The 14,728-nt window shown below is 49.1% G+C and overlaps 1 protein-coding gene across 2 annotated transcripts in view; it reads left to right on the forward strand.

The window, feature by feature from the left end:
• The first annotated feature begins 64 nt into the window (after positions 1-64).
• Abcg5 (ATP binding cassette subfamily G member 5) overlaps positions 65-14,728 on the forward strand; it is a 32,284-nt gene continuing 17,620 nt past the window's right edge. Inside the window, 9 exon segments of one of the 2 annotated variants that reach the window (NM_053754.2) lie at positions 192-401; positions 1,014-1,135; positions 7,626-7,762; positions 7,848-7,946; positions 10,300-10,432; positions 11,749-11,888; positions 12,796-12,925; positions 13,628-13,841; positions 13,945-14,150. In NM_053754.2, coding sequence (NP_446206.2) covers positions 256-401; positions 1,014-1,135; positions 7,626-7,762; positions 7,848-7,946; positions 10,300-10,432; positions 11,749-11,888; positions 12,796-12,925; positions 13,628-13,841; positions 13,945-14,150 — 1,327 coding nt within the window. In that variant the 5' untranslated portion in view covers positions 192-255. 2 annotated transcript variants of the gene reach the window in all.

The following is a 14,728-nucleotide window of genomic DNA, read 5'->3' on the forward strand; positions in this document are numbered from 1 at the left end:
TTTCTCCCAGCATTCCTCTCTGGCAAGCCCTCCTATAAACACACTGTGTGTTCTGCCTATTGTCGAGATAAGGACACTCTGGCTAAAGGTACATCAGATAATGGCATCGTTGGCCAAATCGGTGAACTGTTGTCTCACGAGGACTCTCGGGCTGGATAGGATCTGACAGGGCACTCCCATTGGCTCCTCAGTTAAAGTTGCTCTGAAGCCAGACAGGACACCAGAGGATTCACTCACATTTGCTTCCCGCTGGCCATGAGTGAGCTGCCCTTTCTGAGTCCAGAGGGAGCCAGAGGGCCTCACAACAACAGAGGGTCTCAGAGCTCCCTGGAGGAAGGCTCAGTTACAGGCTCAGAGGCTCGGCACAGCTTAGGTGTCCTGAATGTGTCCTTCAGCGTCAGGTAAGGGGACCCCACAGCGAAGAGCTAGGCTTCCCACCCTATCTGATGCCTTTTCACACCAAGGTGGGTGGGTGGGCCTGTGGGCTTTGGGCTGCCTGTCTAGCAGATCAGGGTGGAAGTGGACAGTTCGTTGCAACAGTGAGTGGCTCCTCCCCCTGCCCAGAGCAGATCCTGAACATTGAAACACACCCTGCCTGAAGCCGCTGCTGCTTCTCATAGATTTCTGCTCTACCCTTTCCTTGGCTGGTCCATCACCTGCCCTCTGTAGATGGAGAAGGCTTGGGAAGTGGGGGTGCTGGGACACAAGGTGGAATGAACCCTGATGGAGGAATGCAGGGTTCACCTCAGAATAAAGTGTACATGTTACCATCTCACAGCCAGACAGAGATCCAGTAATCAGAGCAGCCAAAGGGAGGCACGTTCCTTGGGTGGTGGCCAACTTGTCATTACACCTCCAAGGACCACATAGTGTGATGCAAGGCTGAAATAGAGTTGTCATCTTGCACAGGAGGACCTGGGATGGGGTTGGTCTGGGTGTGGGGCTGGGAAACAGGGGTCTGGCACCTTCAAGGGTCCTACTCTGCCTTTTGTTCATGTGGGATTTCTTTAAAGCAACCGTGTCGGGCCCTGGTGGAACATCAAATCATGCCAGCAGAAGTGGGACAGGAAAATCCTCAAAGATGTCTCCTTGTACATCGAGAGTGGCCAGACCATGTGCATCTTAGGTAGCTCAGGTAAGCGCCTCGAGGGGTCCTGCACTTGTAAGGCAGACTCTGGGAGGCTGGGGCTCGGTCTAAGCTCGGTGTTTAAGAAATGAGTTTAATTGGGAGGGGAACACCCATAAGGAAGGGGATGTTTGCCCGGAAACCGGGAAAGGGAATAACACTTGAAATGTATATAAGAAATACTCAAGTTAATAAAAAAACCCCCCCCCCCAAAAAAAACAAAGCAACAGTGATAAAAACCCATGATATTTATATAGAAATAGACAGGTTGATCAATGGAATGGGACTGCAGATCCAGAAATAAACTCACATACCTGAAAAAAAAAACAAAAAAAAAAAAAAAAGAAATGAGTTTAAGTTGGAGAGAAAAGGCTATGCATTTAGCATTTGAACAAAATCTAGTGACTGTGAATAGAACCTGGTATCAAAGTGAAACCTTAGGAAAAGTATCTGGAGAAAGTGGGAAGTCCTGCCTGACGTGTAAGGACTTTCTGTGCTTGTTTGATTGACTGTGGTGCTGGAGATCAGAGCCTCAGGCATCCTAAGTAAGCCCTCTGCCACAGAGCCCCAACCGCAGCTTCTCTCTCTCTCTCTCTCTCTCTCTCTCTCTCTCTCTCTCTCTCTCTCTCTCTCTCGTTCTCTTTCTTATTCACTTTGCATCCTGCTCACTGCCATCCTCCTGGTCACCCCCTCCAGCAATCTTTTCCCCCATCCCATGCATGTTCTTTGGTTGCTGGTTCAGGATCTGAGAGCCCTAAGGGTCCAGGTTAGTTGACTCTGTTGGTCTTCCTGTGAAGTCCCTGTCCCCTTCGAGGCCTGCCACTCAGCTGTATTTTTAATTCACATCTGGAAAGCTCTTGTCAAGGTGTTGTCGGTCAGGACTTCTATTCCTGACTCTAACTGTCTTTTCATTATGATTTCATCAGACACACAGTTGAGAATGGAGACCACCAAAAAAGAATTCATGTTACTATCAAGTCTTCCCAAGCACACCGTGTTTTCTTTAAGCCCCTCTCTTCAGGAGTTAAGGATCACACACACTGCACTGAGACGACCTGTGTGTATTCCCCATGTCTCGCTCCTCTTCCCAGGAGAGATTTTAACCTTTGAATGTGACTTTCATGCTTGTTTTGTGTTCCTCCGCTAACCAGTCATTATCCCAGGAGGGGTTTCCTTCCCTGCCCCTGGAAAGCCTATAGCTGTAAATCCTGCTGGTTCCAGTATCTGGGGAGGGGTACGCTGGTTCAGAAGACAGGCTCTGGGTGGCATGTCTCAGTGTCCACAGCACTGGGTGATCCTGATTATATTCATTTAAGATTCTGACATATTAGACTCACATAACCCTCTTGTTCGAGTTGCTTGTAAGTTGCCGGCATTTACTGTCCCCTTGCCTTGCTCTTCCTAGAAACAGGCAGTGCTCTCTGTGGTGAGAGCCAGGCGTGGGGATGAGTGGGACAGAAGTTTGTGTTTCCTGTGGGAATGAGAGGCTCTAGAGAGGGTGGAGGTCCGTGGGGTGAGTGTAGTTCAGACAGTGTCCAAAATGGTTCTCAGCAGAGAGAGTTGATATAAAAGATGGCCTGATGCCTGAATCCCAGCTCCCATCTCATCCTGCAGCAGCTCGGTACCCATTGTCTCACAATGATGCCATCCATGATGCGCTGCAGAACAGATGAGGCTATCCTGTTTGAACTCTAAGTCTGTAAGACTGTGGGTCATACAGACAGACACACACACAGACATACATGCACACAGACAGCACACAGACAGACACACCATACATACAACACACACAGACACACCCCACACAGACAGAAACACATACATCATGCACACACACACACACACACACACACCTCACAGACAGACACACCATATACACACACCACACAGACACATACACCATACACACACCACACACAGACACACACCACACAGACAGACACACATACATTATGCACACACACACACACACCTCACAGACAGACACACCATATACACACACCACACATACACACAGACACATACACCATACACACACCACACACAGACATACACCACACAGACAGACACACATCACACAGACAGATACACACACACACACATACACACACGCTCACACACACACTTCTACAATTACTCGGCCTCAGGCGACCAGTCTCAGGCGTTTTCCTATATTAATACAAAATAGATTAAGAGCTCCAGCCTCAAATCAAATCATGAGCATTCATCCGAGCACAGCTATATATGACATTAGTTGACGATTAGAGAAATGACAGCAGCAACACTAATAATGACAAGTGTTTCACTGACTGTCTAATTGAGTTACTGTAAGAAAATAATCACATACTAGGTGACTTAAGACCAAGAGCATGTGTTCCTCACACTTGAAGAGGCTGACAGTCAAGATCAAAGGCCTGACAGAGCTGGTCTGCGGCGAGGGCTGGGGACTAGTTGTTTGTCATCGTGGGCAACACTTGGCCACGCTTTAAAGAGGAGAGATGTGTTTTGGCTCATGGTTTCTGAGAGTTCAGCCCATCACGGTGAGAGGATGGCAGAGCGATCATATCCTGATGGAGAGAAGAGTCAGAAAAAGATACACCAGAGGAGCACCCCTGAGGAGCACCCCTGAGGAGCACCCCTGAGGGGAACCCCTGAGGAGCACCCCTGAGGAGCACCCCTGAGGGGAACCCCCCGAGGAGCACCCCTGAGTAGCACCCCTGAGGGAAACCCCCGAGGAGCACCCCTGAGGAGCACCCCTGAGGAGCACCCCTGAGGGGCACCCCCGAGGAACACCCCTGAGGGGAACCCCCGAGGAGCACCCCTGAGGAGCACCCCTGAGGGGAACCCCCGAGGAGCACCCCTGAAGAGCACCCCTGAGGAGCACCCCTGAGGAGCACCCCCTGAGGAGCACCCCGAGGAGCACTTCAGTGACCTACTTCTCCCAGTTCGTCAGCACCTCTTAAAGCTTCCAGAATCTCCACAAGCAGCACCAGCAGCTGGGCATCTAAGAGGCTGAGGCAGGGAGGGGCATTTTATATTCAAGTCATAACAGCTGGCTTCTTCAGAAGCAGTTACTGTCTGGCTTTAACTCACATAGTGGATTTCTCCCAAGTTAATTAATTAAATTACTCTGTGTGTGTGTGTGTGTATATGCAGGTGCACATGTGTGTGAACCTGGAATCAACCGGGGTGTCTTCTTTTTGTGCTTGTATTTTTTGTTTGTGGGTAGATTTTTATTTGTGTGTGTGTGTGTGTGTGTGTGTGTGTGTGTGTGTGTGTGTGTATGTGTGTGTGTGTTCGTTTGATTAGTTTTTGTTTGTTTGTTTGTTTTCACTTTGCAGTCTCGGTCCTTTATTTCCTTTGTGTACATTAGGCTGTGAATCCATATAGAATGGGCTCCAGCAGCTCAGGCTCCTTTCCTAGTCCTCACAAAGTGAGTGGCACAGGCTGGCGCTTCAGCTGAACCCAGATGCTTCTCTTTGGCTTCCTCTTTCTTCTGATCGTTCTCCTTCCCCCGCTTCAGGAAGCCGTCTCTGCTCTTCGAGTGCTTGGTGTGCTCAATCCGCACATTGATCCTCTTGGCCAGAATCTTGCCTTTAACTTGCTTGTTTACAATGACGCCCACGGCATGCTGGGTGACATTGTAGACTCTTCCGGTTTTGCCGTAGTAACACTTATGGGGCATTCCTTTTTGAACAGTGCCCATTCCCTTGATGTCTACAATATCACCCTTCTTGTAGACTCGCATGTATGTGGCCAAAGGAATGACTCCATGTTTCCTAAAAGGTCTAGAGAACATATACCGAGTACCTCTCCTCTTTCCTTTTGTGTTAATCATTTTGGTGAGTTACCAGAAGATGGCTGCTGTGGTGGAAATGACTGGTTTTTGAGATAGGGTCTTGCTGTTTAGCTCTTGCTGGTCTGGAAGTTGCAACGCAGACCAACCTGCTCTCAAACTCAGAGATCTGCCTGCTTCTGCCTCCGGAGTTCTGGGCTTAAAGTTACGTGCTTCCCATCTTGTTTCCTGAGACAAAGTCTCCCGGTTTTACCTGGAACTTACTGATTCAGAGAGGCTGCAAGGAAGCCAGTGAACCCCAGAGATGCTCTTGTTTCTGCCTCACCGGTACCAGGGTTACAAATACGCATCGCCATGCTGGCCTACAAGGCTCTGGGGTTTTAACTCCAGTCTTCATGTTTATATAATGGACAGTTTTCCGGCTGAACCATCTCCCTGCCCCTCAGCCTCTTCCCTAAGTACACTAACTCGGCTTACGACATGCTTCCTATATCGCTTCGGTCGCCTGAAGGCGTGTGTGTGACTAAGACTCTACCTCCACAGAGGCATCCGCCTGTGCAGCCATGCTTACGTAGTAAGTTGGTCTTCGATAGTGAGACCTGGAGAGAAGAGAAGGCCAGGGAGAACCCCGAGGGTCTCTGTGTGAGGCTGGGGAGCTGCAGGGACAGACAGACAGAAAGGGCAGGCAGCAGGAGCAAGCACCGAGGAGGGGTGGCAGGATCGAGCTACCTTGTAGAGTTGAGGCTCTGCACCTGAAGGGCAGGGCTCATGGCTGGGAAGTCAGGTCGTAAATCCCATTGAGGGTCACTGTCCTCCTTCTTTTCTTCCTTCTCCTTCTTTCCTCCTCTTCTCCTTTTTCCTCCCCCCTTCCTCTGTGTGTGTGTGTGTGTGTGTGTGTGTGTGTGTGTGTTTGTGTGTGTGTGTGTGAGGGGGACAGTGGTAGAGGAAGTTCAACCAAGTGCTCTACAACGGAGCCATTCCCCAGCCCACAATTTATTTTTTTCTCTTAATACGAGAAAATGGTTTTATGCCTACACTTTTATTTCAGACAGTTTACAAATACACTGACTGTGCTAATAAGACTTTTCTATAGAGAGGCAGTTGAGCTAACACCCATAAACACAGGTGGGGAGATGACAACTGCTAACGTTTCTCCACATGAACTATTCTTTCAATGTCAAGGAAAAACAATGCAAGCAGCCCACACAAACCGTGTGGGCAGAGAAGCTGCGGAGCAAGCCTGGTGAACGGTGAAGCATAATAAACAGGGCGTTATCAACATTTTCAGGACGCACACCACAAACGATGACATCCGGAAGCCCACTCCTTTCAAAGGACACGCTCATTCTCCTTCCTGTTCTACACTGCCTGAACATGAGTGCTAATCCTGAGTTTGGTCAGACGTGGTTTAGACACGATGGTGACTGCTGTAGGAACTCATATTTGGATCCCTCATAGCAAAAGCAGGTTCTACAAAACCCTTGGACAGATGTTCTGTCTGGTCCTGCGTGAGCTGCTCAGCCTGGCAGAGCTCCCTCGCTCTCTCAGGTGGTTCAAAGCCTCTCGCCTGTGTTCTTGTTAGTAAGCCTGCTTGGCAGCCCTTGTGTAGGCATCGAAGGGAAAAGTCTGTCCTGTCTCCAGGGGTTCTGGGACCCAGGCTAACTTGTGTACGATGTGACCTCGGGAAAACAAAACAAAACAAAACAAAACAGAGACGCACCTTCCTCTGTCACTTCAAGTACCAGGCAGTCGCTTCTGAAGAACTCCGCAGGAATGTTTGGGGCAGTAACTGGCTATAGCCAAGACTCTTGAGTACAAACTGAGGTTGCTTTCCCCAAAGACCACTAAAGCAGTGCCCCTCAAACTCTAACACTCAGTAGGTCTGGGAGTCTACATCTCAGTCATGAGTCAGAAGGCTCTAGCAATGTTATCTAGATTCAGGTAGAGCTGGACAGGCCTAGGGGATTACAAAAAGAAATTTAAGTCCCAGGAGCCAAATGTTTCCAACAGCCGTCCCTGGCTTTTCTATTCAGAGCTTCTCTCTCTCTCTCTCTCTCTCTCTCTCTCTCTCTCTCTCTCTCTCTCTCTCTCTCATTGTTTTTTTGACACAGAGTTTCTTTGTGTAGCCCTGGCTGTCCAGGAACTCACTCTGCAGTCAGGCTGGCCCCCCTAGTGCTGGGATTTAGGGCGTGAGCCAACACTGCCCAGCCACCTGCATTTTCCCAACTCGAATTTCCCCACTGTGTTTATTTTTGCAAGTGTGTATACGCATGGTCGAATGCATGCCATGGCATGTATGTGGAAAGTCAGAGGACAACATCTGGTAATTCAGTCTCTCCCTCCACCTCTAGGACTGAGCTCGGGTCCTCAGGCTTGGCTGCAAGCACGCTTACTCTCTGAAGAGCACATACAGGGGTTCTTCAGACTTGGATCCCAGGTCTGCCACTGCCAAGGGCAAGGGAACTACTTTCTAGTCACCAAATCCAGAAGACACCTCCATGCGGTGTTTGGCCTCTTTTACTAGACTCCTCCCAGTTCATTCAGAGGATAAACTGGAAAGATTTATTTAGACCCTGGGATTTTGACCCCGGGGGGCCATTGAGAGGTTCAGTCAGGGTCCCGTTGAGGCATAAAGGGTCTGGAAAAGTGCCCCCATTCTCACCGTGTGGAGGCTCCTCCAGGGCCTTCTCTTGTCGCCCCTAGGCTCAGGGAAAACCACGCTGCTGGACGCCATCTCTGGGAGGCTGCGGCGCACAGGGACCTTGGAAGGGGAAGTGTTTGTGAACGGCTGCGAGCTGCGCAGGGACCAGTTCCAAGACTGCGTCTCCTACCTCCTGCAGGTGGGCGTGTCCCCGGGCCTGGCCTGCCTGGGCTCTGGCCCCCACCCCCGGGGCTCCCACGACCCTGATGTCCCCTTTCCTGCAGAGCGATGTCTTTCTGAGCAGCCTCACGGTGCGGGAGACGCTGAGATACACGGCGATGCTGGCTCTCCGCAGCAGCTCCGCGGACTTCTACGACAAGAAGGTACTTTTAGTTAAAGCAGTGTGGAGGCCAATTCCCTGAGGGAGATCAGGTGCCTCAGCAGCTCCTCCTCTGAGCACCTCCTGGTCCTCCCGCTTTTATCTTTGCTTTCACACTCTTCCACCTCTGCCTTCCTAAGTGACAGCTACACGACCTGTGTAAACATCTGAAACGTGACCTCTCCAACCTAAGCCTGGTTTGCTATGATGCCTCCGGTCTCATCCTTCCATCATGTGGTTTCAGAGGATCGGATTCAGGTGGTCCGTGCCGTTACCCACTTATTTGTCTTGTCTTTATGGGGCCTCATGCAAAGTAGACTAAGTTTCTTCCATTAAGGAAGAAACTATGGAGTCCTCACTCCGGCTAGGTTTGTTTGTTGACCACACCCATTTTGGAAGTAGCCGCAAATAAACCCACCTTGACCTTAGTTGGAAACATTGCTTGGTTCGGTCTGGACTGTGAAGGCCTGCGAACCACCTGAGAAAAAAACAGCAACAGGCAGCGCTGTCACCTGTCACGGCACAGCTTCCTGGGAAGTAGGTAGGCATCTTACCAGGCTCTTGGGAAAGCGAGCAGACTGCTTTCATTTGAGAATCCCGGACAACTCCGGGAGGCAGTTAGCTGTAGGTGCCCCCTGCCCCCCCCAGAGATGCCTCAGCTGTCTCTCCCACTAAGGTTACCCAGAGAGCTCAGGGGTATGACATGGGTCCTGCCTCTGGTGTCTTCTCTGGCTGGCATTCAGCAGGCTTGTGCAAATACAATATCTCACTAATATTAATATTATCTTGCTAATATCTAATATTAGCCGGGGGAGGGGAGCTTTGTCTCCACCCTGTGGGAAAAATCCACTCCCTCTAACTCCATACTTTCTTGGGAATCCTAGTCTGAGAGGACACCTGTACTCTCCTGGGAGATGGGTGTGCAATAACGTGTTCACATGGCTTGGTGGACCTAGCCAAGTGACAAAGGAAGGGACCAGCTATGTAGACCCTCTGTGGCGGTCTCTCTGTTTGCTTTAGTAATTTCTTAAAATCTAAAATGGTGAGAAATCCCACTTAGGAATTTTGGAGAAGGGAGCCGGAGAGATGGCTCTGTGGTTAAGACCACTGCCTGCTTTTTCAGAGGAGCAACCAGGGTTCGAGTTAGATCTCCCACAAGTCAAGCAAAGCTCAGTTCTAGGTTCCTTCGATCTGATTCCAAGAGGAGATGGTTCTTTCCAGATCTGATCTTACTGGCTTTCTGACACAGCCTAGCCTCATTTCTTCTTCACATCTTCTGTAGACCAGGGCTTCATTCAGACTCTGTCCCCTGGCCTCTGGAACTCTGCTCAAAAAGTTTCCTCTTTCCTGAAACCATAAAGAAATGTGTCAGTCTCTTTCTTTCTTTCTTTCTTTCTTTCTTTCTTTCTTTCTTTCTTTCTCTCTCTCTCTCTCTCTCTCTCTCTCTCTTCCTTCCTTCCTTTCTTTCTTTTTTTCTTCTTTTCTTTTTCCATTTCGAAAGGGACACAACCTCATTAAAGGCAGCTGGGGACAAAGTCTCTTCTGTATTGTTTCAGTCTTGTCTCTGCTTCCCCCCCAGGGTTTCCTGCAGACTCAGGGAGAGAGGAAGGGGAGAGGTAGAAGTAGAGATTTCCCAAAGGTCTCTGGGGGCTGCAGTAAGCCCAGAAAGGGAGAGGGGAGAAAGGCCAGCCTTCTTAGCAAGTCAATCAGGATTGTTTTGGAATGTGATGGCGTGGAGAGTCAGGAATAATTCGGACTGCAGGGAGCTGCAGGGTAGGAGAATGGAGAGATCGGTAGGGAATTAGAAGCCTGGGTGCAGAGCTGAGCATTATATGCTGGGGACTCTTTGAAGTTTCTTGGAGAGATTTGAGTAAAGATTAGAAAGGCTTTTAATTACTTCTGGAAGCTGGATTATATTCCTTTGATGTAAAACCACATTGTGATTGGCCACTTGAGCCTCCAGGACTTACTTGGGCTACAAAGGGGCCACTTCAAACCAAATTGGTTTTTTTTTTTTAAAAGCACAGAAAATGTTTATAACAATAAAATTTCAAAACCCAAATTCTTAACATAATCTATGTCATAATTATGCCTTTGGGTCATTTTTCTGTTGCAAGAATAAACCATTTTTTTTCTCTCCAGGGACTTAAAACTTTTATTTAAGTCTGACCTATGTATTATATATTAAACCAAGGTGGATTTTACTGTAATGGACTTTTCTCCCCAGGGTATGGCGAGTTTGAAAGTGGCCCTTGTTCTCTAGAAAAGCATTCTCTCTCCGGGGTCATCACCAGTCCATAAACTGAGGTATCAGTCATGGAGACAGCAGCAGCCCTTGGGTGTTGTGTCTCTTACAGGTAGAGGCAGTCCTGACAGAGCTGAGTCTGAGCCACGTGGCAGACCAAATGATCGGCAACTATAATTTTGGGGGGATTTCCAGTGGCGAGCGGCGCCGAGTGTCCATCGCAGCCCAACTCCTTCAGGACCCCAGTAAGTGGGACACAAACCATTACCAGATGCTGGCAGGATATCCTCCATGTGTTCCCGGGTGCTTTGGACGCTTTCCTCTCAGTTTCCAGTGAGAAATGGCTTGTGTGGGATTGATATCCCTGCGGTTTCGAAAATTCGAGGCCCTGATTTTGGGAAATGCTATGTGCAGTTTGCATATGTCATTTCCTGATGAGGGTCTGTAATTTGGGAGACAGTCCTCCAACTTATCACAGTTCACCCTTATGGTAATAAAGTGATACATGCTCAACTGGACTTTGAACTTTGATCCTTTCTCAGACTAATGATAAGTGGTAGCACATTCCCTCGCAATGCTGGGTAGCAGCAGTGAGCCCATGAGGGGAGATGACTGGCCCTACAGTGTTTTCCCTTAGCCACGGTGTTCCCGGGTTATTCAGAGTTAGGGCGACTATCACAAAGACCATCTGCACTGAACATCTCTTAAGAGTGTCCTGTTTGTGTCTCTGTGGTCCACCAGAGCCTTCCATGAATATGAGGCCTGCCCTGTCCATCCTGACTAATGAGAACAGGAGTGTTTTGCCCTATGGGGAAGGCCAATGGGTTCTGGAATGACTAGAGTTGACTGAGTGTATATACTACCATGGGGAAGAGGTCATCAAGGTGAGGTAGCTAGTCCTCTGCCTCCCCTCCCCTCCCCTCCCTCGCCTGGTTTGGTCATTCTCCCAATCTGACAGACCTCAGCACTTATGTGTACCTGTGAGAGGGTATTTTGCATCTGCCTGTACTAGGATAAGCCTGTCTGTTCTGATGGTGCTTGGTCAGGAGATAATAAAAGCCCTCTCACTTCTTGGTTAGACATGGGATGCAGTTAAAGCCTCTAAAGCACCCAGCCAATGCCTGCGCATCCACGGACACTTCAGACCTTGTTTCTTTCTTCCTCTGTGCAAAGAGCAGACCTCATTAATGCTTCAAAGTGCTCTGATATGACACAGGGTTGGGCTAGGTAAACGTTAGCCACTTTCTTACCCTCCCGAAGCCTGCCTGCTAGCCCTGGTCTCTACCAGCATCCTAGACATGGAGCTCACATAGTCCAGAGTACAGAGACCTGATATGGTCTCTCTCCTGTCCCAGGTGTGCTCCAGAGCTGAGAGCTGGGCCCTCCCAGGTCAGGTGCTTTCTTCTGGGCTCAGGGTGAAAGCCAGTTTCTACATGGCTGCCTCTCTCCACACAGTTTGGAAGGGGCGTGGCATCTCAGGAAAGGACCAATCAGAATACTGAGTTAAAGCGCAGAGCATGCTAGGCAATGGTTCAGACATCTGACCCTTCTTTGCTGGCAGAGGTCATGATGCTTGACGAGCCAACCACAGGACTGGACTGCATGACTGCAAATCATATCGTCCTCCTCTTGGTCGAGCTGGCTCGCAGGAACCGCATTGTAATCGTCACCATCCACCAGCCTCGCTCTGAGCTCTTCCACGTAAGGGAACACCCCTCTCGTCCCGCTCGACTCAACATCTCATCCCACTCGACAGGAGGAGCATGGGGTCTTGAGCCAGGAATGGCAGGGCAGGGTAAAGAGCACACGCCAGTGATGAAGGAGCAAAGGGCTGATTTACTCAGTACCTAACGCGTGCCGAGCACCTTCTGTACACCAGCCCATTCGAGCCGCAATCATGTAGTCCGCAAGGCAATCCTGGGGCCACGCATCCACGTGCGTACTTGAAAAGGGAGTGGGGTATAAATTAGAAATGACTCAAAATGGAGCCAGTCGGTAAAATGCTGCCAGTGGCAGCTTGGAGAGATGGCTTTGTTGGTAACGTGCTTGCTGTGCGTTTGGATTCCCCATGCCTGTAAAAGCTGGGCACAGAAGTGCATGCTGGGACCCAGTGCTAGGGAGGCAGAGGCAGGAAGATTTCTGGGATTTGCTGGCCTTTCTGTCTAGCTGAACCCACAAGTGTCAGGTTCAGTAAGGAACACTGTCTCAAAAACAAGGGGAAGAATAATTAAGGAAGACACGTGATGTTGGTGTGTCACACACACACACACACACACACACACACACACACACACACACACAAAGAGGGGAGGCACCTGGCAGTGGCATCATGACCTAGCTAGCCGCCAAAGCCCCATTTCATCACAACATTATAGATTTTATCCCTCAAAACCTCATTTGATACCCACGGCATCCTTTTAGTTAGCCAGTATTTGTTTGTTTGTCGATAGATGAAAACTTAATCTTTCAAACCCAAGCAACACACAGAGCACCTCACAGTCACTCTCTCAGTGGCCCAAGAGTGATGCTGGGGCTCAGAGGCAACACCCACACACTGGGGTAACCCGGGCTGGGAAGCACACACTAACACCATCTGTGGTCCAATCAGCACTTCGACAAAATTGCCATTCTGACTTACGGAGAGTTGGTGTTCTGTGGCACGCCAGAGGAGATGCTCGGTTTCTTCAATAACTGTGGTTACCCCTGTCCTGAACATTCCAATCCCTTTGATTTCTACAGTAAGTGCATTTTTAAAAAAGTATTTACTATCAGGGCTTTTTGGAAATCTTTTTTAATTGTAATTTTTTTATTGTGTGTGTGTGTGTGTGTGTGTGTGTGTGTGTCCCTGTGCCTGCACACACATTTGTGCTATAGTCTACATGTAGTCGTCAGAGGACAGCCACCCAGAGAAGATGGTTACCATGGTTACCGTGTGGGTTCCAGGGATCAAAGTCAGGTCATCAGGTTTTGTTGCCAAGTGCCTTTACCTGCTGAGCCATGGTGCCAGCCCTAAATCTTCCTTAGGTTTGATTTCGGCATGGATGACACGGGCTCTTCTAGGCTTTTGTTTTGCTAAGATTTACTTTTGCATTTGTCTGTTTTGATGTTCTCTTATTTTTCAAGGAGTTAATTTGGCAGGTCAGTTAACCTGCCTCTACTGACTTAGCAGAGCAGAGAGGTGTCAGGGAAAACTAGTTGACTTTCTCTCTCTCACGGTCAGGGAAAACTAGTTGACTTTGAAATCCTCCCAGGCAGTCGATCCAGGATTCTCATGGCCTTTCTGGGTAGCTTTAAACATTTCTGTGTACCAGACAGTCATTAGTGACAGGAGCGTCTCCGTTGAGATAGGGCGAAGAGTGATGATGAATCTAGTATGAGTGTCCATTCTGTGTGTGTGCACGTGTATTTAGAAACTCATATCTTTTGGGGGAAACTTTTAGTGGACTTGACATCGGTGGACACCCAAAGCAGAGAGCGAGAGATAGAGACGTACAAGCGAGTCCAGATGCTGGAATCTGCCTTCAGGCAATCGGACATCTGTCACAAAATCCTGGAGAACATTGAAAGAACAAGACACCTGAAAACCTTACCCATGGTTCCTTTCAAAACGAAAAATCCTCCCGGAATGTTCTGCAAGCTCGGCGTTCTCCTGAGGTAAGAGCCTTGGAAATACAGCCAAGAGCTGGCTTGGCTCTTCATGCTCATTTACAATAACAAAATTAAACGAATAAATGAAAACGGCTCGTTTGGTTTTCAGGAGAGTAACGAGAAACCTAATGAGGAATAAGCAGGTGGTGATTATGCGTCTTGTTCAGAATCTGATCATGGGTCTGTTCCTCATTTTCTACCTTCTCCGAGTCCAGAACAACATGCTGAAGGGCGCTGTTCAGGACCGTGTAGGGCTGTTGTACCAGCTCGTGGGTGCCACCCCGTACACCGGCATGCTCAACGCTGTGAACCTCTGTAAGTGCCTGTGTTGGAGGTGCGGCTCTCTCCCCCACATCTATCTGATCCGAATGTTGCCTCCCAAAAGCTGGCCATTAAAAAGGAATTTCTCTAAGAAAAACATGCCCTTCCCCCAATTCTCCAAGGAAAGGCAATTCACTGTAGGGTCCCCTTGATGTGAGTTCACCAATGGACATCTCTGAGGGTTGAAGGACTCAGAAACACAAGGTGGTGGGGCGTTGGTAGTGCAGAATTTGAAAAGGTTTTTCAACAGCTCACTCTCTTTTTTTTTTTTTTTTTTTTTTTGGTTCTTTTTTTTCCGGAGCTGGGGACCGAACCCAGGGCCTTGCACTTCCTAGGCAAACGCTCTACCACTGAGCTAAATCCCCAACCCCAGCTCACTCTTGTTGACTAGGACTTTCAGTGGTGTAGACTCGACTATCACGCTGAATCCTATTTTGGAAATACAACACCTAATTGTGCCAACCCAGAGGCAACACTGTCCTGCCTGGCACTGCAGTTTGCCTCAGAAAAACAGGCATTGGAGGAGCAGCAAGTGCAGGGAAGAGGGAAGACTGGTGCTTTGGAAAGTTGGG

This window comes from Rattus norvegicus, chromosome 6 (genome assembly GCF_021556685.1).
Source record: "Rattus norvegicus strain SHRSP/BbbUtx chromosome 6, alternate assembly SHRSP_T2T, whole genome shotgun sequence".
Lineage (NCBI taxonomy): Eukaryota > Metazoa > Chordata > Mammalia > Rodentia > Muridae > Rattus > Rattus norvegicus.